Below are 22,336 nucleotides of genomic sequence, written 5' to 3' on the forward strand. Positions count from 1 at the left end.
GATGTCTGTGTTGCAGATTCCGTTGTTAGTGATTTTATATATGTCTCTCGTGTAGGAACATTTGTGGTAGCTGCTTATTCTGGGTCAGGAAACAGTTTTGTTTTAGCAGTAACACTTTCACGTTTGTATGGCAATTTTCTCTTCATCGTCACTAGTTGCGGCTTATTCAGCACGCCAAATAACGTAGGAACTGCATTCCATACCAATGTCTTCTTTTCCGCGCTAATGAAATGGTTTGACTCGAAATGTAATGCACAAAACTTCACGTTATTGCGCAAAGAAAGGACATCTTTTTGCAGCAGGTCCTGTCTTTTGCTGTTTACTAACCATTTATTGCTCCTAAAAAAGAAAAACAAATTCAGTAATTCAATACAGTTTAGAAAAAAATCGTAAATAAAGAGTGCTCTAATGTGAAGTTTCATACCTCTCAGGGTCCTTAGGAAACCTGAAGAATGACAAATGTGGTGTCTTCTTCCCATTATTACTGCAACTGATTGCGCTACATATGCTGCCTTTCGTAAAAACCATGTTAAAAATGAATATAAACAATACTGTTTACATTTACTGAATACCGTATTCAGCAGCGTAGCTTCTCCAGCACTTGGGGCGCTGTTGTCGCAGTGTATAACAAAAATCAGTGAGAGTGTCACGACTGTATTTATTAGACTGTGGTACAGCAGTGAAATTTATAACTGTGCTTGTTGGGAATATTCAGCTGCTGCAATTCAAGCTGTGCTCTTAGGCTCCGTCTAACCCGATACTAAGGAAAAAAGAAAAACAAAAAATTTTTTGATGAACAGTATTATATGTGATAGCTTAGCTCTCCTTGTAGCTAGATGTATGTAAATTAATTTAAGCCAATAACTTTCCCTATCTGTGTGTTCATGCTACTTAGCAATGGTGTTGCCATTAGCTGACTACATCAAGTGTTCTATGCTCTGAATATCAGCTGCCTTTGGCTGGTGAGATCATGACATGAACTGACAAAAGCACATTGCAATCTTGATTTTGGTTCTTTGCGAGCTACCGTGCTGTATTTGATAGAATTCATATTTATGCTTTTGTAATATGAAAATATGCTCTGTAAGTGCACATAAGAAAGTGCATTGTTTTTGCTGGGTTTAATTTCCTAACTTGCCGGTATGTTCTATGCCAGTGGATAATACCTTAACTATTTAAAGAATTGATAAGTTTTACAGCTCTGAGGACAAGTGTAGTGACACTTAACATGGGAAAAAAACCAGCATATTTTCAGTAGGAGTGTAGCATATCTTCGTCCAGGAAAAATTGTATTTTTAACCAGGAAATTCAGGAAGTTTTTTTCCTTGTTTACATATACACCCTCATAAAGTAACTTCAGTCATTGTATGTACTAATGTGGAATTAAAACACGATTATGCAGTATTAATAATTAATGATCGTGGATTAGAATGTGTGTATTATGAATAGAATAAATTGCTTTTCACCACAGAGAGTAGGTGCTGAGTTGCAGACACGCATAACATCATAGCTAGACATTTGAGCTTTCACCCAAAAGACCTCCTTCTAAAGTAGAAAACACCTTACACATTCATGCAATCGTAACTCACACACATGACCACTCTCTCTCACCACTGAGGCTGGGCTGCATATAGCCAACTGGACTTGGTGGAAGAAGCAATCCTTGGGTAGTGAGGGTAGGAGTAAGAATTGAGTTTGGGATTGCGAGGGGGAGGAATAGCAGGGTAGAAGTAGGGGAAGGTATTGTGCTTCTTTTGGGAGCATGCAGGGACAGTATAGGGGTCCTGTGTTGGTGGATAGAAGGCTATGTAGTGCTGAAATGGTGGCAAGGAATGGATAGGTGGATGAAGGACAGGGACTACAGAACTGTGAGGCCGGGGGAGGGTGGGGGGTGGGGGGGCGGTGTACAGGAATGTGGGATATATTGCAGTTGCACAGTTCAGAAAAGCTGGTGTTCATAGGAAGGATTCAGATGGCACATACTGTGAAGCAGTCATTGAGGTAAAGCACATTGTTTTGGGCAGCATGTTCAACAACTGGGTGGTCCAGCTGTTTCTTGGGCACAGTTTGTCGGTGACCATTCAAAGGGACAGACTGATTGTTGGTTGCTATGCACACGTAGAAAGCATCACAGTGGTTGCAGTTTAGTTTGTAGATCACATGACTGCTTTCACAGATAGCCCTGCCTTTCATGGGATAGTTGATCCCTGTGCCTGGACTGGAGTAGGTCATGGTGGTAGGCTATTTTGGGCAGGTCTTGCATGTAGGTTCATTTCAGGGATATGAGGCATGAGGCAAGGGGTAGAGAATAACTAGACCACCCAGTTGCTAAACATGCTGCCCAACACAGTGTGATTCACTACAATGACTGCTGTGTAATCTTGATCTTTCTTGCCAATACCAAATTTTCTCTATTGTACAGATGAGAATTCTCACTGCAATATAGCGTACATTCTCATAACCTCCTTGGCCTCAGCATTTGCCTATCACTGTCCTTCACCCACCTATCCCCTGTTGTGCTCCCATGCCAGCACTATACAGTATTCTATTCCACCAGTGCACCCACTAGTCTTTTCCCCTCCTCTGCTTCTTTCTTGCTTTTTACTAACTCTGCCCCCCTAAGACCTCCACCCCCCCCCCCCCCCCCCCTGCCACTTCCTCCCTTAGCACCTATCACCTCTACCTTGTCCTCAGTACATCTGTGCAGGCTCCTACAAGCAGCACAGCACCTTTCCCTATCCTAGATGTCCAGCTTAGTGGCGAGACAGTGGTCGCGCGCGTACGCGTGCGCGTGTGTGTGCGTGTTTCCCCAACTTTAGAAGAAGGCCTTTTGGCTTAAAGTTCAAATGAATAGGTGTCTTTTTACTGTGCTCGTCTGCAAACAGTCTCTCCTCTATATGGTGAGTTGCAATCTGTCTTCATAAAATTGCCATTATTTCATCCTGGATCTTCCATTGTTTGTTTTAGAATGTGCTAACAGACGCCAAATTCTTGGGGTTGTGAATGTAGACTGTCAGTTGAAAGGGACAGAACATGTACAAGCTCCGGCAAAGAGACTATCCACAGCATGTTATACTTTGTGAATACTGGCACCAATGTGCCTTAAAGAGACCTATTTTAGGTACACACTTTCAATCCTCAGTTATGGAATGATGTTTTGGGGAGCAAGTGCTGGGAATATTTGGACTGTCTTCAAGGTACAGAAAAGTGGTGCATGGATAATAACAATAGTGCCACTTGTACTCATTTATTCAAAAAGCCAGAAAGTCTTATCATCCCATGTGCATTCATTTTCCAGACTAGAATGTACATAAGAAAAAATATTCATCTGTGTACTAAAAACAGCTTCATGCATGACGATGAAACTAGATTGAGCCACACCTTATACTTAAAGAGGAAAAACAAGCAAAAAAACACAGAATAGTATACCAATGAACTCCATAGTCAAAAGTGAAAAACATGTATTAAGCAAAATATTTAGAATAATTTTAGACAACCACTTAATGTTAATGAATATACCATATGTTAAACAACACTATACCACCATTATTATACACTCCTGGAAATGGAAAAAAGAACACATTGACACCGGTGTGTCAGACCCACCATACTTGCTCCGGACACTGCGAGAGGGCTGTACAAGCAATGATCACACGCACGGCACAGCGGACACACCAGGAACCGCGGTGTTGGCCGTCGAATGGCGCTAGCTGCGCAGCATTTGTGCACCGCCGCCGTCAGTGTCAGCCAGTTTGCCGTGGCATACGGAGCTCCATCGCAGTCTTTAACACTGGTAGCATGCCGCGACAGCGTGGACGTGAACCGTATGTGCAGTTGACGGACTTTGAGCGAGGGCGTATAGTGGGCATGCGGGAGGCCGGGTGGACGTACCGCCGAATTGCTCAACACGTGGGGCGTGAGGTCTACACAGTACATCGATGTTGTCGCCAGTGGTCGGCGGAAGGTGCACGTGCCCGTCGACCTGGGACCGGACCGCAGCGACGCACGGATGCACGCCAAGACCGTAGGATCCTACGCAGTGCCGTAGGGGACCGCACCGCCACTTCCCAGCAAATTAGGGACACTGTTGCTCCTGGGGTATCGGCGAGGACCATTCGCAACCGTCTCCATGAAGCTGGGCTACGGTCCCGCACACCGTTAGGCCGTCTTCCGCTCACGCCCCAACATCGTGCAGCCCACCTCCAGTGGTGTCGCGACAGGCGTGAATGGAGGGACGAATGGAGACGTGTCGTCTTCAGCGATGAGAGTCGCTTCTGCCTTGGTGCCAATGATGGTCGTATGCGTGTTTGGCGCCGTGCAGGTGAGCGCCACAATCAGGACTGCATACGATCGAGGCATCATGGTGTGGGGAGCGATCTCCTACACTGGCCGTACACCACTGGTGATCGTCTAGGGGACACTGAATAGTGCACGGTACATCCAAACCGTCATCGAACCCATTGTTCTACCATTCCTAGACCGGCAAGGGAACTTGCTGTTCCAACAGGACAATGCACGTCCGCATGTATCCCGTGCCACCCAACGTGCTCTAGAAGGTGTAAGTCAACTACCCTGGCCAGCAAGATCTCCGGATCTGTCCCCCATTGAGCATGTTTGGGACTGGATGAAGTGTCGTCTCACGCGGTCTGCACGTCCAGCACGAACGCTGGTCCAACTGAGGCGCCAGGTGGAAATGGCATGGCAAGCCGTTCCACAGGACTACGTCCAGCATCTCTACGATCGTCTCCATGGGAGAATAGCAGCCTGCATTGCTGCGAAAGGTGGATATACACTGTACTAGTGCCGACATTGTGCATGCTCTGTTGCCTGTGTCTATGTGCCTGTGGTTCTGTCTGTGTGATCATGTGATGTATCTGACCCCAGGAATGTGTCAATAAAGTTTCCCCTTCCTGGGACAATGAATTCACGGTGTTCTTATTTCAATTTCCAGGAGTGTAATTATTGTAATTGTAATTATAAGAGCTATAAAAATTGTAAGAATCCATGTATGTTTATTTACTAAGAAACATTGTACCAACAACTGACAACTTCCACAAAATTTGTATGTTTCTACTAATGAATAAATACTTGTTGAGTTACAGAGTCATGCATAGATGGGCAGATTAGTGGCTGGAAGTAACAGATACCACATTGCAGGTATTAAAGTCAACAGTTTTGCTGTGGTGTATCACCTTCCAGCCACATAGATGAGATAATGTCACTCTTTCTCCTGCAGGTGGGCATTTGGTCCCAGTCCAACAATTCTTGTCTTCTTACTCCAGCAAGGGGACACTCTAGTGTTTGGTGCTTCTGGCAAACTGAGCACAGTGCACCACATTTTAATTAACTGTGTTTTATGTTCAGACAGAAGTGTGGTCACTAATTTACCTACAGATCTGCCCTCTGTGTTAGCAAACTTTGAGATAAAAGCGGTACAGAATTTGAGGTCCTTCGAAGTTTAAATTACTGGCACGATAGTGATAGTGTGAATAAGCAAGTGGACATGGATAAGAATGAGCGAGTATTATTTTAACAAATATTGTATTTACCCTGTACTTGAGTGCTCTCTTAAACACCCACTCAACCCCCGACCCCTCTCACAAAATTAAGTTAATTCTTAAAGTTTCTAAATGTTGGTAAATTTCAAACTCAGTGTTGTACTTAGCACATGATGATGGCATACTCTAGGCACATAATGTTCTGCCCACTTTTGTTGTTGTGATTGTTTAAATTATTAGAATACACTGCCATTATAATTTTGTGCAGAGTGGCAATGTGGGTGCACATACAGTATCTATGGATATATACATTACTGCGAGATTGTCAGTCTAGCTCATAACTTTTAAACATGTTGTCAACATCAGTGCATCCCGCAATCAATCTTGATCACAAACTGAAAGGAACTGCCTCAGAGGGAGCATGCTGTTGTTACACTACACACACAGAGAATTGTTGACTACCTGCCAGTAATAACAAACACAGCTTGTAAGTGCCATTTGCTCTGGAATGTCCTAAAAAGTTGAAGATGATGTGTAGGTAACAAAATGTATGATCAATTCTTTAGTAATGAAAGCATGTGACTCACCCATTGTCCTACATTGATGGCCACATTGCTGATGTGATTCTACATTGGTGATCACTATCTGGCAGCCAGCATTTTTGTGGGTGAATACCAAGTGTCATGCTTTGGATTGCCATTTAATACAAAATGTTATTTAAACTCCTACATATTGAGTCAAATTTGTATAACAATTGCACATAGCATACCACACCACTGTTTGACCAGTATTGCCAATCATTCCTTTTTAATAGTCACTTATTTGCCTTCTGGTCAATTATTAACAAGCAGGTGACAAGACATGGTAGCTGATGAAGTGGGACAGATATTATATTTTAATGTGTTCTTATAGTCAAGAAATGTATTACTTATTAACATTATTTATGTTTATTGCTACAGAGATGAATTAATTAGGCATTAGTACGTGTTCTGTTGGAAATCAGTTGAAATTGCAAAAATCACTGTTGTCTTTTGGCCCAATGGATAACATGTTAGATTGTGTACAGCATAACCCAGATTAGGTTTCAGTGCAGTTAGTTTTATTACAGTTGGCAGCAATGTTATCTGCTGACTTCTGATTACACAAACCTCGAGGTACATTTGAAATGCTTTATTTACTGTTGTTGTTGGTGGTCTTCAGTCAGAGGATTGGTTTGATGGAGCTTTCCATGCTAGTCTTTCCGGTGGAAGCCTCTTCTTATTTGATGAACTACTACAACCTACCTGCACTTGAACGTGCATACTGTATGAGGTCTGTTCAAAAAATTCTGGAACATTCATAATTTTGTGCCAACGGTGTGCTGGAGAAAAATGCGGTTGGCAAGCTGCACACACTTTTGTTTAATGTGTACTGTCAGAAGTTTCATTGTGATATGTCTGTTAGTTATTATTCAATGCTGTATTGAGTAGAACATTGTGTCCCACAGTTCGCGAATTTTGAGATGGCGAAGTTAAGGGAGCAATGCATCTGCATTAAATTTTGTATGAAACTTAAGAATACCTTTATAGAGACACACCAAATGATCCTGGAAACCTATAGTGATGAGTGCTTAAGCCAAAGTTAGCGTTACAAATGGTTCACACAGTTTAAAAATGGCTGGACAGAAGATTAAGATGACCGTTCAGCACGCCCTTCAACATCTACCGATGACACTCGTGTCAGGAATGTCAACAAAATAGTGAATGCCAATCAAAGACTGACTTTTCAAGAGTTTGCAGAAGAATGTAACATTTCACTTGGGTCACATGTGAAGGAAATGGCCAGAGAGGCGGTGAGACAGTTCATGGCTCTTGCATCACAATAACACACCCACACATTCATCCCTGTTGCTACATGACTGTTGCACAAAAAACAAAATCACTGTGCTGCCTCATCTTATGCACTCTCCAGACCTGGCTTCTGTGGACTTTTTTTTCTCCAAAGTTGAAAACTCCTTCCAAAGAACGAAGATGTATGATGACAGACGAGACAGAAGAAAATTCACAGATGGCGGTTTGCGCGATCTGGGAAGAGGTGTACCAAGACTGCTTCTGGAAGTGGAAACAGCATTTGGAGCGGTGTACCATTTGTGGAGGAGAGTATTTCAAAGGAGACCTCAAACAATAAATAAAAGGTATGCGTAAAAAAAAAAAAAAAAAAAAAAAAAAATTGTAGACAAAGTTGCAGAATTTTTTGAACAGACCTCATATTCAAGCCTTGGTCTCCCTCTATGATTGTTGCTCCCTCCCCAAATCAACATCCCCTCCCCCTCCCTTACACACACACACACACACACACACACACACACACTCTCTCTCTCTCTCTCTCTCTCTCTCTCTCTCTCTCTCTCTCTCTCTCTCTCTCTCTCTCTCCTCCCCCCCCCCCCCCCTCCTTCTCCTTCCATCACCATATGGACAAGTACTTGATGTCTCAGGATGTATCCTATCAATCAGTCCCTTCTAATGATCAACTTGCACCATAAATTTTTTTCCCTCCCTTTGATTCAGTGGCTCCTCATTTGATATTTGATTTACCCATCTAGTTTTCAGCATTCTTAGCAGCACATTACAAAAGATTCTATCTTCTTGTCTGAATTGCTTATCATCCACATTTAACTTCCATACAACGTTACACTCTGTACAAATACAATCAGAAAAGCTTTCCGCATACTTAAATTCATCTTAGATGTTAAAAAATTACTCTTTCTTTGGAAATTATTTTCTTGCCAGTCTGCATTTTATATATTCCCTACCTGATCCATCAGTTACTTTCCTGTACAATGTACAGAACTCATGTTCTACTTTTAGTGCCAAATTTTCTAATCTGTTCCCTTTTAACTCTGACTCTCTGACATTGTCCTATTTTTCTTTTATTCATGTTCATATTAGAATCTGTTTTTAAGATGCTGACCATTCCGTTCCACTGCAGTTCCAAATTTTGACATAGCGAGTTGAATTATTCCAATCTGTTATGCTTCTGTGCCTCATAAATTACTGTTTTTTTTTTCTCCAATTTTCATTGAAAATTAATTACATACATTGTGTATGAGTAGTGGGTACATAATGTTGTTGTTCTGGTAATTGGTGATCCATTGATAGTAATAATACATTTAGACTGACTGGAAACTTTCTTGATTAAAAGTTATAAGTAATTGAAGTTATGAGAACAAAGTGTAATGGGAAAACATCTTGTGCTAATCAGCACAATCTAAAATATTAACACTGTTCAATCTAAAGTACACATTTCACTCTATCTGAGAACATCTTTTGATTTGCTGGAAAGTAATTAAGTTGAGAGATATTTGTATTTGTTTTAGATATTTGTATTTGTTTTAACAATATTGTGAGAAGAAAAGTTGCTACTCACCATATAGCAGAGATGCTGACTCGCAGTTAGGTGCAACAAAAAGACTCTCACAATTAAAGCTTTTGGCCATTAAGGCCTCCGTCAACAACACACACACACACACACACACACACACACACACACACACACACACACACACACGAGTCATGTGTGAGAGTGGCATTTGTGTGTGTGTGTGTGTGTGTGTGTGTGTGTGTGTGTGTGTGTGTGTGTGTGTGTGTGTGTGTTGTTGACGGAGGTCTTAATGGTCGAAAGCTTTAATTGCGAGAGTCATTTTGCTGTGCCTATCTGCGAGCCTCTCCGCTATATGGTGAGTAGCAACTTTCCTTCTCATAATATTGTTATGTTCTATCCTGGATTTTCCATTGTATTTGTTTTAAGCCACACTTAACTATTTTTGTCTGTGCCATACTTCTGGTACTTGGTAGGCTCCAAGGATATCCTTTACACTTTTGTAGACTAAAGTTTTCTGTACAAATGACACCCTTCATTCAGCAGTTAAGATCCTAATGAAAAAAAATTTGATAAAATTAATGTAAAGCATTATAAATTTAAATATGGCTGCCGTACTTGTAGTTCTGGTATTTCCAATGTGGATACATAAAATAGTGTCAAGAACTATTCTAATTCTCTAACCTGCAACGTATTTTGAAGACCGGGTTGTAGGTTAAGTATATAGTCCATCCAAAGCCATAAAATTTAACCTAGCCATTTTTCAGTTTATTTTGTAGGTTCTGAAATCGGCAAATATTTGTGCACCAGTCTTTATAAGACTGACTCCACCACAAAATATTCAGTCTATCACCAGAATTAACTCAAGGAATGCCAATGTGGTGGGAAGTTAGCAGAAAGCTCTCACACGATCAACATCTCCGTATTAATATTATCAACAGTCTGTACATGTAACATCTTCATTAAAATCCGTTGTTTGTTTCCATACAATCAACAACTTTGTAGGGACATGTACTACCTTTCACTTGTCAGAAGCATTAAGCTGCTTGATTGTGTCAACATTATGAAAGACAGTGTGTTTATGTTGCATTTTTGGAAACAGAATGTGTCAACAAACTCTGTGCACCATGCACCAAGAATATTATGACTGTTACTCCGTCACTCTGTGTGTACTGAATTACACTGTGATTACATAGTCACTGTTGCACTATTGTTTGGGATTGGAGAGTTGGTTACCTATAATAAACTTTTATGGAAGATCTGCAGTTAGTCATCATTTCAGAGGCAATAAATGCAAAAGATAGTAAAATTCATTTAACCTGTTTTGGTGTACATTATTGGACAACTTTCCACAAAACTGGTTTTCAGCAGTATTGTGACCTTCTGCCAAAGAGGCACAAAGGACAGAATATGAAATTGCAGGTGAGCAATGTTCCAAAATCCTTAGCTGTCTCTGATGGAATTACAATGACGTCAGCAAACCACAAAGTTTTTAATTCTTCTCCTGGAACTTGGATTCCCTTTCCAAATTTCTCCTTGGTTTCCTTAACTGCTTACTCAAAGTACAGATTGTATAACATCATATAAGCTACAACACACTCTCACTCCCTTCTCATCTACTGTTTCTCGTATAAGCCCTTCAACTTTTTTACAACTGCAGTGTGGTTTCATTAATTGCTATGATTACCGTAATTAGTCCCGTGTAAAGTCAAATATGGGTTGTGCTGTCCATAAAAAGTGATTGAATCAACATCCATTCCGAGAATGATGCAGTAAAATGAAAATTGAAGGGATCAGCAGAAGAAAGTGTAGTTTAAGGGTTCACAGAATAATTAGCACAAATATTGTATGATCTTATTATGAACACTACTATTTACAATTTCTATCCCTAACTGCAGGCTACTTCCGCACCACCCAAGCTGATTGTTTTTGAAACTTCCTGACACCTGTGGAAACTTCAGTATGTGTTCGCCATTACTTTTCAGTTTCTTGAGAGAACTCAAAACTGTGCCATTCTGAAAACTTCATCGAAAGACAGATTTAAAAACTTTAGTGCATGTCTTAGATCCTGCAGAATCACAACTTATTGGTATCATAAGCAGGTTTAGGTTTTCGAAAAACACACACCAAGCCCTGTGATAACAAAGATGAGAAGAATAATTTCTCATGATCATAATTGTTTACTTAGAACGAGGCAAAATAATAGTGTAGTTGATGGTTACTCATTTCCTAGCCATCAGTACCATCTTGAAATGACAGGAACTGTGGAACTGCAGGTTTTGCCAGGAGTGGTTGCCAACACTACTAACTGTTGAAACTGCTGCTGCTGCTGCTGCTAATGATGATGATCATGATGACAATGATTCATCAAGGCCATGTACTGCTGGTGCCGCTTCTTGTGAGCACCAAATGGTTGTTGTAACAAAGCCATTTGCTGCTGTTGTATGGTCATCTATTGCTGCTGTTGTATGGTCATCTATTGCTGCTGTCGCTTGCCTGTGTCCATTATGCAACACTGTGGATTTGTATGGTCTTGTTACCAATGTTGTGATTTGGCGCAACATCACATGTATTGAACACAGGCACAACAACAGTAACACAAGTACAAGTCTAATACATGGAACCAACTTCAGGTGTATTACTCTGTAAACAGCCAGCAAGAATCCAGACACTACAGTAGTCTGTATTGCTGGTGGAATATGGAAGACTTGTCATCAGTGTTGCATCAGAGCATAGTGAAGTAACATTGAGTGAACAAGCACTTGAATTTATTTGTGTCACACTGTGTGAGCCAGTCCTATCCAAAAGCCTCACATTCAGCACCACACCATATTTGAATCATGCTACATTTGACAAAGAACTGCTCTCCTCCTCCTGATTCCAAAAGTAGGAACCCTCTTTTGCTATCAACCCCTCCAACCATATCCAACACAAATCCAACAGTGAACTTTGCATCTCTCAGTTCATACCTCTGTCCAGCCATGATTGTCACATGCTCCCACTTATCCATCCCATAACTTCCCCTTCTGGGGGACACTGCCATATCGTATGCACCTTTAATGCCGGATGGCAGGGTTTGCATGTGTCAGGAATGGTGAGGGCTATGCTGGCAGTAGCATAGTTACTGGCAAAGTAGCCCAGGCCAGAGGGGTCTGATGAAGAAATTAGGGAAAGGAAGGCTGTGTGTTTCTCAGAGAGCTCCACCAGCAGTGGTTGGATTCATGTATGGTGACAAAGCTGAGGACTGACCAGTACTGCCGGACATTTTCTATGGGAAACTCTAGGCATACTTCAGGGGACCATCATCAGGTGTAGGTGTAGAACGTTGTGGGTTTCTGAGAATGGGGGCCTTGTCTTCACTACCTGGACTGCAAGGAAGGTACACACCTAAAAAAAGAAAAAGAAAAAAAGGGGCTCTAGGTGTGCTATGAATTAATGAGGTGACTGGCTGTTGAGGTAAGACAGTCTCTAGTGTCAACCTTTGGGGCACCTGATGTGCAAACCTACTCACCATATAGCGAAGGTGCTGAGTTGAAGATAGGCACAGCAAAAAGACTTTCAGAAAATAAGTTTTCAGCCAACGAGGCCTTTCTTCAGAAACAGACCCCCCCCCCCTCCCCCCCCCTCCTCCTCCTACTCCTCCTACTCCTCCTACTCCTCCTACTCCTCCTCCTTCTCCTCCCCCTCCCCCTCCCCTGCCCCCACACACATTCATGAGACTGCAGCCTGTGGCAGCCGTGCATAATGGGAGGAGCAACCAGGTGGTGGGGGTAAGGAGAAGGATGGGGCGGTAAAGTGCTGCTTGTGGGAGCATACGGGATGAAGTGGAGAGAGGGCAGGGCAGTCAGGTGCAGTTGGGAGGTTAGAAGAAGGGCAGGAATGGGTTTGTTAATGGAAGACCGAAGACATTCAGACTGTGAGAGCACGGGTGGAATAGAGGACTTTGTGTGCTCTGGAATGAGAACAGAAAAGGGGCTAGGTGAGTAAGGACAATGACTACCCAAGGTTGAGTCTATGAGGGCTATGAGAATGTATGATATATTGCAGGGAAAGTTCCCATCTGCGAATTTTCGAAAAGCTGGTGTTGGTGGGAAGGATCCAGATGGCCCAAGCCTGTGAAGCAATCACTGAGATAAAGAATGTTGTGTTGGGCAGTGTGCTTAACAACTGGGTGGTCCAGCTGTTTCTTGTCCATAGATTGTCAGTGGCCATTCATGCGTGCAGACAGCTTGTTGGTTGTCTTGCCCATGTAGAATGCAACACAGCGTTTGCAGTTTAACTTGTAGATCACATGACTGGTTTCACAAGTAGCCCTTCCTTTGATGGGATAGGTGATGCCTGTGACTAGACTGGAGTAGGTGGTTGTGGAAGATGTACGGGACAGATCTTGCATCCAGGTTAATTGCAAGGATATGAGCCATGAGGCAAGGAGTTGTGTAGGATGGAAGAGGATATTGTGTAGGTTTGGAGGGTGGCAGAAACCGTTGTGGGAGGGTCGACAGAGGTGAATGCTCCTCTGTAGATGGACATTGGGATTTTGTGAGATGGTAGGTGACAGGAGAGGTAAGGCATGGGAGATTTGTTTTTGTACAAGGAAGGGAGGGTAATGATCACTGTGAAGGCCTCAGTGAGAAGCTCGGTATAGTCCGAGAGGGAGTGCTTGTCACTACAGATGTGACAGCCATGGGTGGCTGGGCTGTACAGAGGGGACTGGAATGGATGGCAGCTGTCGAAGTGGAGGTATTGCTGGTGGTTGGTAGGTTTGTTATGGACAGAGGTACTGATGTAGCCATCTCTGAGGTCAACACCAAGGAAGGTGACTTGTCTCTCCAGTCATCCAAGACCTCCCAAAGTCCCACTGTCTGGCCACAGAGGAGCATTACCCTCATGACTAAGTACCACTAGACTGGAGCAACTGAATCGCATTCTCCGCAAGGGTTTCAACAACCTCTCATCGTGCACTGAAATGAGGAATGTCCTATCTACTATCCTTCCACCCCTCCCACTGTATCATTTGTGTCACCCACTGAACCTACACAATATCCTCATTGATCCCTACACAACTCTTACTCCCAGCCCCTTGCTTCTTTGCTCATATCCTTATAATAGACCCAGATGCAAGACTTGTCCCATAGATCCTTCCACCACCACCTACTCCAGTCTGGTCACAAGCATCACATATCCCATCAAACTAGTCATGTGATGAACAAGCTAAGCTGCAACCGTTGTGCTGCATTCTACTGCATTCTACCGTGTGCATGATACCCAACAAACTGCTGTCTGTATGAATGGCGACCAACAAACTGAGGCGAAGAAACAGATGCACCACTCTGTTGCTGAGCACGCCATCCACACAACATTCTTCATTTCAATGACTGCTTCACAGGCCTGTGCCATCTGGATCCTTCCCACCAACACCCACTTTTCTGGTCAGTGGCTGCCCCAATGATTTCTGTGTCACAGTAGAACTTAAATGGACACCAATCACATTTGGAAGAGGGAGAGAGAGACCATTCTACATCTGCTTACGAGTCACAGACACACCTAAGTTAAGGGGCTATCGTTCCTACAGGAAGGATGATGATACTGGAGAAAAGTCTAAGGGTGGAGTGGCTGTTTTTGGTGATGACAGTTGCCAGTTTTCACACCAGTTAAAATCACATTGTGTTCTTTATATATTCCACCTCGTGAACCATTGGATGTAGCTGCAACAACAGAGTGCTTCCGGGAACTCCTCTGCCCATCCTTCCTTGTGGGTGACTTGAATGCACACAATTGTGTGTGTGTCTCAGGTAACTTGCTCCATTCGTCAAAATATCAAGCACATTATGTGTTCATTTAATACCATATTTTATGGACTATTAAGACACTACAGACACGCCTTAATTTTTAAGCAATTTTACCATTTTTTTATTAGATTGCAAAGCCAGACTAAAAAATTTGTAGTTTTAAAAACCAAACTGCCCTTTAAAGTATCTGAAAATAGTCATTATCTTGTTTTGGCCATTTTGCATTCCGTCCTCTACATACACATTTAGTCTCCCTCATTTTTGTCAGTTGTTCTTTCCTAGCCTGCCAGTCATGTATGGTTTTTTATTTCTGTCGGTGGAGGGCTGAAGTTCTACACTCAGCTGCTCTGTTTCCATATTCTTTTGCATTTGTTATATGGTTATCTTTTATCTTTTTCATTATGAAACTAGCTACTAAAAAAAAAAAATATTCTACTGTTACCGATAGCACAAAGAACTTTCAGTTCAAGTTCACTGGCACCATAGGCTGCAATGACACGCCATAGGCTAGTCACTGTTCTGGGTTTGTAATTGTGGGGTGAGAGGGAGACAGTGTTAGCAAGCTTTTGAATCCATGCAACTCATGTTTGTGGCATCGGTGCACTCCTGCTGCCACTTGAATCCAATGTTAGCAGATAGAGAGAGGTTTCCTTCTGCATCGAAAATATGGCCATTTTTAAGGCTGATGGGAATTTTAAATTAAAAAGTGGATATTCTTATATTAATTTCAGTGTAAGGTTCATCTGAATTTTGGAGGCAATTTTTCAAGGAAAAATATGTGTCTTGTAGTCCGTAAAATACCTTATCTGGCTATTGAACTCTGGTCAGATGACGTGCTTTTTGTCACTATAGGGTCACTCTCAGTCATTTTCCTTTGTTTTTGCTTCCCAGCTATTGCAGACACAGTCCAGTGGGAAGTTTTCACAGACTTGCATTCCAGTGACCACTTTCTGGTGTAGTACATTCATGTATTGACTCAGACTGTGATTGACAGGAGACCATAAATATGGATTGTTCAAAGGGCAAATTGGTTGCAATACAGTCAGCAGGCCTTCTTCAGACAATGGGATTGTTACCAGGAGATGGTGGACCATATCACCTGTGAGATCCAATGAACTGGTGCGGATTCCATTACCAATGTACCAACCACCAGAGATAACTACCTATCCAATGGTGGAATGTTGAATGTTACTCAGCAGTCAGAGCCAGGTGTGCAGCTTTGTTGAAATTCAAATACCTTACAACTACAGAAAACCTTTGTGACTTCAGACGGCACTATGAGGAAAGTGATAAGAGAACATTAGAGGAACTCCTGGAACGAATTTGCAACTTCCATAAATCGGTCCACTTCCATGTCACATGTTTGGGACTAAGTAAGATGGTTTTCAGACAAGGGCAATACGCCTCCTCTTATAGTCTTGTTGAGTAATGTGTTGTTGGTGGCCGTGCCTAAAGACATGCCTCAGGTATTAGCTGACTACTTTCTTAGTGTCCCTGCATCATCCTGACAAACTCCTGCATTCCAGCTGTTCTGTAGGACTGTGGAGGTGAGGCGGGTCTTTGTCTTCTTGTGTAATGAGGTCTACACTCCTCCATTCTCCATGTGGGAATTGGGATCAGCTTTGCCAACGACCGGAGACACTGCTCCAGGACTGGATCAGATTCATCATGCCATTCTCTGTCATCTCATCCCTGGATCCAAAGGGAGCTTCTATCTTGTTACAATCAGATCTGGTTTGATGGACAGTATCCAGTGACTTGGGAGGAGGCAATATTAATTCTATTATGGAAACCAGACAAGATTTGTAGTGACCCTAACAGTTACTAGACTGTAGCCCTTAAGAGTTGTATGAGTAAGACTCTCAAGCACATAGTCGGCTGCTACCTCATCTGCTCCTTGAATCATGAAGTCACCTGTGCCACTTCAGGTGCCATTTTGAGTGCTGCTATTCTTCTCTTGACAGCTTAATTCAACTAGAGACAATGATACAGGATTCCTTCTTATGCCAGAACCATTTGGTTGCTGTGTTTTTTGACCTCAAAACAAGTGTACGACACCACTTGCAGGTACAACGTTCTTTGCTACTTCATGAACATGGACTGTGTGGACATCTATCACTTTTTATCCAGTCCTCCCTCAATGACCGGCACTTTTGATTCACGCTGATGATGCCTTGTGTGATTACTATGTTAAGGAGAATGGAGTCCTGCAAGGCAGTGTACTCAGTGACATGTTGTTTGCATTCGCTATCTATGGCATGTCATCTGCAGTCAGGAGCCCTGTTAAGTGCTCTTTGTGGATAGCTTTGCATTCTTCTACTCTTCCTCCAATCTTTCAACAAGAGTCGACTACAGCTGATTATCAGGAGGCTGGAAGCTTGGGCCAGTAAAACTAGTTTTAGCTCCTCGCCAGAGAAAACTACTCGTATCAATTTTAACGATGCTAATCTGAGTTTATCCAGCCTGAGCTGACAGTGGGGGACAATGTTTTATATTTTATGGACACTGTGGACTTTTTGGGTCTAATATTTCACTCAAAATTAAGCTGGCACCTAAACGTGAAAGAGATGCAAACAAATGGCTTGAAATATTGAAAACTTTCATAGGCCTCAGCAGGGATGTGTGGCAGCCAACATGTCCCTCCTCCTACAGTTCTATAGGGCATTTGTCAAGTCACAGTTAGATAATGGTAGTATGGTTTATGGATGAGCCCATTTTTCCTGCTTCACGAAGTTAGATATTGTCTGCTATGAGGGCATTTGGCTATCGACTGGAGCATTTTGGACCAGCCCAGTTCAGAGTCTGTGAGCAGAGGCTGGTGAAACATCACACTGGATTCAGCGCCAGCACTTTCTGGCACTGAAAAGCTCAGTGTTACCTCATTCATTAGTATTTAGTGTGGCAGTCTACCCAAACTTTGAACGGTAGTTCAGAAATTTGCCTTGTGTGACCAGTCTGTTTGGGTTACATGCTACTGACTGTCTCAAAGATCTGGATATATCTGACCTCCGAATACACAGCCAGTTACGGAACAAACTGCTGCCTTGGCATCCTCAGAGGCCAGAGTGATTTTAATCTTGACACTGCACAAGTAAACTTATACTCCAAATTACTTTTTTATGACATTGGTTTCTTCAGTTTTAAGTTTGTATGACAGGTTTATTGTTATTTATACAGATTCCCTTGGTTGTTCAGCTATATTCCCTGATAGGGTTTTCAAAGTGTACCTTCTGAAACAATTTAAAAATTGTGATGTGGAATCACATGGCATTATGATGGCGCTGGAGTGGATTCACAGGCATCACCATACAAGATTTCTCATCTGTTCTGTCTCAGTTCACTACAAGCAATTCACCAAACGTATCCAGTACACCAGTTGATTCGCCTCATCCATAATTTTTTACAGTGGGTCCAGCATTGTTCCAAGGTGTTGGTTTTTTGCTAGGTTCCTGTACACATCAGAATGCAGTGAAATGGCTTAGCTGACAAAGTAGCCAAAGAAGGATATCAGGATGGTGTTGTAACTTGAGTTGCTGTGCCCTTGCTCACCATCATTTCACTATCTGACAGACAAATCATGCTTCAGTGGGAAACTGATGGTTGGAGGGGGTAGAGAACAAACTGTCATCACTCAAATCAACCACACAGGTATGGCAGACTTCATGCCAACCTCACTGGTGGCAGGAAGTGCTGCTTATCAGACTGCAGTTAGGACAAATCTCTTTAGCACATGGTTTCCTCCTCTGGCAGGAGGATCCACCATTCTGTGAAATTTGTCATGTGCCACTCTCAGTTCAGCATATTTTGACTTTGTGTGTCTTATATGCTGACATCGGGTCAGGTCAGCCCTTGGGTTGGCTGGAGATCTGCCTACCATCCTCGCCAAAACTGACACTAGCTTGTCTCCTGTTGACCGACACCTGCAACCCATCATCCACAGCCAAGCTTCCAGTATAAAAGACATGATTACCCTCTTCCACAGTTCTACCACCTCCTCCAAATCCCTCCTCTGCTGCACAACTCCTCTTTTCTGTGACCAAAACAAATTCACCGCTACCACATTACTATCTCGTGCAGTTGCTGCCCACTCCACCCAATGCAAGTGCTCACTCTGGACAAGCTGGAGGCCCAGCACACACACGCACACACACACACACACACACACACACACACACACACACACACACACACACACACAGAGAGAGAGAGAGAGAGAGAGAGAGAGAGAGAGAGAGAGAGAGAGAGAGAGAGTCCTCTACAGGTCTGGAGGATGACACCCAAAAGCTGTCAACAATCTCAGTCTTGTTTATGTGCCTGTTGATCTCACACCACCTCAGCTGTTGGTTTGGTAAGCTGTTACCTTTAGTCCTTCCATTATGCCATTATGTACATTCAGCCAAGAACTTTTCACTACCATATTGATATAGTTTTTTGGTACTGATCAGATGAGAATGTTATTAGACCTTCTCCATGAATTGTTAGAGGAAGTATAGTTTGTAGAAATGTTAACACAATTTTTAACTGCATATAAGTGGTTGTACACCCAACATTTGTATGATTTTATTTTAATCTATTTTTCACTTTTCATTCTTCTACAAAGCAGCTTATAATTAACAATTAGTTTATGAAACTGTACTGATGGATGGTGATGCATTCACATGCACATGCATGCGCAATTTCAAGTTGGGCAATATACTTTCTTAGCATTGATATGCTAGACTAGTAAATGAAATACATGAAAGGAAAGCATGCCTGTAGTAATTTTAAGTGTATATTTAGGATTGAAGTATTGCTGCAAATTAGCTGGAGAATGTTGCACACTGAAATGATCTATTTACACATGCACTTGGCAAATAAAAATATCCAGTACTCTCCACAACAGTCAAACAGCTGAAATATATCGCTGAATATTTCACAACTGTGTCTTATGTGAGATTTTGAATTATAATTATTCATTGTAATAAAGACATTCGTATTGTTGGTGCCATAATTTCATTTGAGATGTTTCGATTTTATTTTTGTTTTTTTTTTTTGTTTATTTTTCTTATGCATATCAAATTGGAAACTAAATGAGACATATTCCTATACAAATGTTACGTAAATAATGTGTGGTGCATGGTGCTTTGAACCAACAAGAAGAAGTCTTCAGCAGTGACATTGACTTCCTGAAACTATCTGTACAGTGATGTAGGTTAAGATCATAGGCATCACATCCCGCAGCCATTCAGAATTTTGCGTGACTATCATTAGCTTAAATTAAGTACTGATGTATGAACTGGTTTTGTAGCATAATGGATAGGGGAAGGACCTCATGTGCAGAATATTGTGGATTTGAATTTCATTAAGTGCCCAACATTTTCTTATTTTTAAATCCTTACTGTAATGATTTTATCATTATTTTTATTCAATTACTTGGTTTAAATATAATTTTTTTTTGTTTCTATTCCTTTGTCACATAATTTCAGTCACCATATGAACTTTTTTTATTTGTTCTCATTTTTTCTTTATATCATTCTTTTTCCACTCAGAACTTTTGTGAATGTGGATTTAATTGTATTTATTTACCGATTATAATACTCAAACATGTGAAATTGCCAATGTACCAATTAAAATACAAAAGTTGAAATAATATATTTCTATTGACTCTTCCGTGGTGTCAAAAATGTATTTTTCATTACAAGTTGTGCATTTTTTGTGTGGTAATTGTCTTACACACATTTAAAACACATATTCCTATTGCATTTTGGAAAAAATAATGCAGATGGAAGATTTAAACGAAAGAAGGGATCATAAGTAAAACGAAATTCAAGCAAAATGTGAGGACTAGAAATAATGAAAGCAATAACATGGAGCTGGCCGGAGTGGCCGAGCAGTTCTAGGTGCTACAGTCTGGGCCCTTGCGACTGCTATGGTCGCAGGTTCGAATCTTGCCTCGGGCATGGATGTGTGTGATGTCCTTAGGTTAGTTAGGTTTAAGTAGTTCTAATTTCTAGGGGACTGCTGACCTCAGAAGTTAAGTCCCATAGTGCTCAGAGCCATTTGATTTGAACCAATAACATGGATGAAAATATAGAATGATAAATGGAGAGAAATTAAATAAAAATTAAGGCATGAAACTACTTAAAATCAAAGAAGGAGGTTTCCAAGTGGGAAAAGAATGATACAGAGAAAAAGAAGACAACTTAAAATATTGATATGATCAATAAAGTGGTGTGACAAAGGAGTAGATATAAAAAAATTACATTTAAACCAATTAATGGAATAGATCAGTCATTTAAATAAAGACTTAATTGTAGCACCTCTCAATCATCTGCATGTGATGCTCTTACTCTATTCATTATGCTACACAACCAGTGTATCACCAATCTTTCAGTACTTTTTAGTGCTAACGAGCACCATGCATTTGTGTGTGTGTGTGTGTGTGTGTGTGTGTGTGTGTGTGTGTGTGTGTGTGTGTCACAAATGTGACTCACTAGGGGGTGTGGTTGCAGGCTGTGTGGGATCTTAACCTACATCACTGTATAGATGGTTTCAAATAAGTGATTCCACTTCTGGGGACCTCTTCTTGGAAGAATGGAATTGGACATGCAATTGATGGAAAGTTCTTTGTCTTAAATTTCAGTGTTCAGGGAAAATCAAAATGAGTAAGAGAGAAGTGGAAATAATTTCATACTGCATTTCCATGGTGATTACTAACTACCTTTTGGGAAAGGGTCTGACTTGTAAATTGTTCTGTTAAATTATCAATACCACGAGATGCTTTCAGGTTGTTTTTTGTTGCAGCAGAGTAATGAGTTTCGAAGGAGGATGTGGCGTGCTCAAGAATCTTGTTCAACATTTGAGAGACAGCACGAATATCACAGGAGTCCCAGGGACAGAAGTGTTGGGCCAGATCAGAGGTGATGTGAATAGTTAAATAATTGATGTCATCCGTCTCCCCCCACCTCCCCCCCCCCCATCCCCCTTTCTCCCCACCACACACGCATGTGCGAGAGAGGATCAAAAAGTAATACCTCCCCCATCATAAAAAAATTAATAATGAAACAGCAGATTTAGGATAGATCACAGCTTGCCTGTCCTCCACACAACACTTCCTTTCAACATAGTCACCGTGTATTTGTACATGTTTACACCATCATTGAATCCTGGCATCAAAGCCAGTTTGGGAAAATTCAGGGTTTTGCTGCTTGAGCCATGTTTTTAAAGCTGTTTTAACCTCATCCATACCAATGAATCTGTAACCACGCAGCTCGTCTTTCAGAAGTCTGTACAGGTAGAAGTCAAATGGGTCAAAATCACGGCTGTGGGGAGCGTGAGGCACCACTGGTCAGCCCACTTTTGCAAATGAAAAATGACGTGGGGGCAAGCATCATTGCCTCGTTAAGTTTCAAAAGTGTGGTTACATAGGTTTCACTGCTGATTGTAAACACTTATGCGTGTCTCCTCGAATTGCTTCATCAGCATTTTCTCAATTGGCAACTGTGACAGGTGTTGTTGGCTGGCCATTGTGCAGTTTATCTGCGACTCCCAGTTCTCCAATACCAAACTACTTCACCCAACGCTGCATATTTTCTGATGTCCATTACAGCATCCACATATACTTTCCTCATGGATGAAGTTAAAACATATTTAAAATCATGGGTGAAGAAGCAAAACCCTTAATTTTTCCAGACTGGTTTTTATGCCTCTGTT

At 41.7% G+C, this 22,336-nt stretch overlaps 1 protein-coding gene across 1 annotated transcript in view; it reads left to right on the plus strand.

Moving 5' to 3' along the window:
• Window positions 1–21,547, plus strand: part of LOC124613261 — a 151,751-nt gene extending 130,204 nt beyond the window's left edge. The window contains exon 5 of the mRNA XM_047141953.1: window positions 21,431–21,547. Within this exon, the coding sequence (XP_046997909.1) occupies window positions 21,431–21,547 (117 nt within the window). The remainder of the gene's footprint in view (window positions 1–21,430) is intronic.
• The last annotated feature ends 789 nt before the right edge of the window (window positions 21,548–22,336 follow it).

Source organism: Schistocerca americana, chromosome 4 (assembly GCF_021461395.2).
Source record: "Schistocerca americana isolate TAMUIC-IGC-003095 chromosome 4, iqSchAmer2.1, whole genome shotgun sequence".
NCBI classification, from domain to species: Eukaryota; Metazoa; Arthropoda; class Insecta; order Orthoptera; family Acrididae; genus Schistocerca; species Schistocerca americana.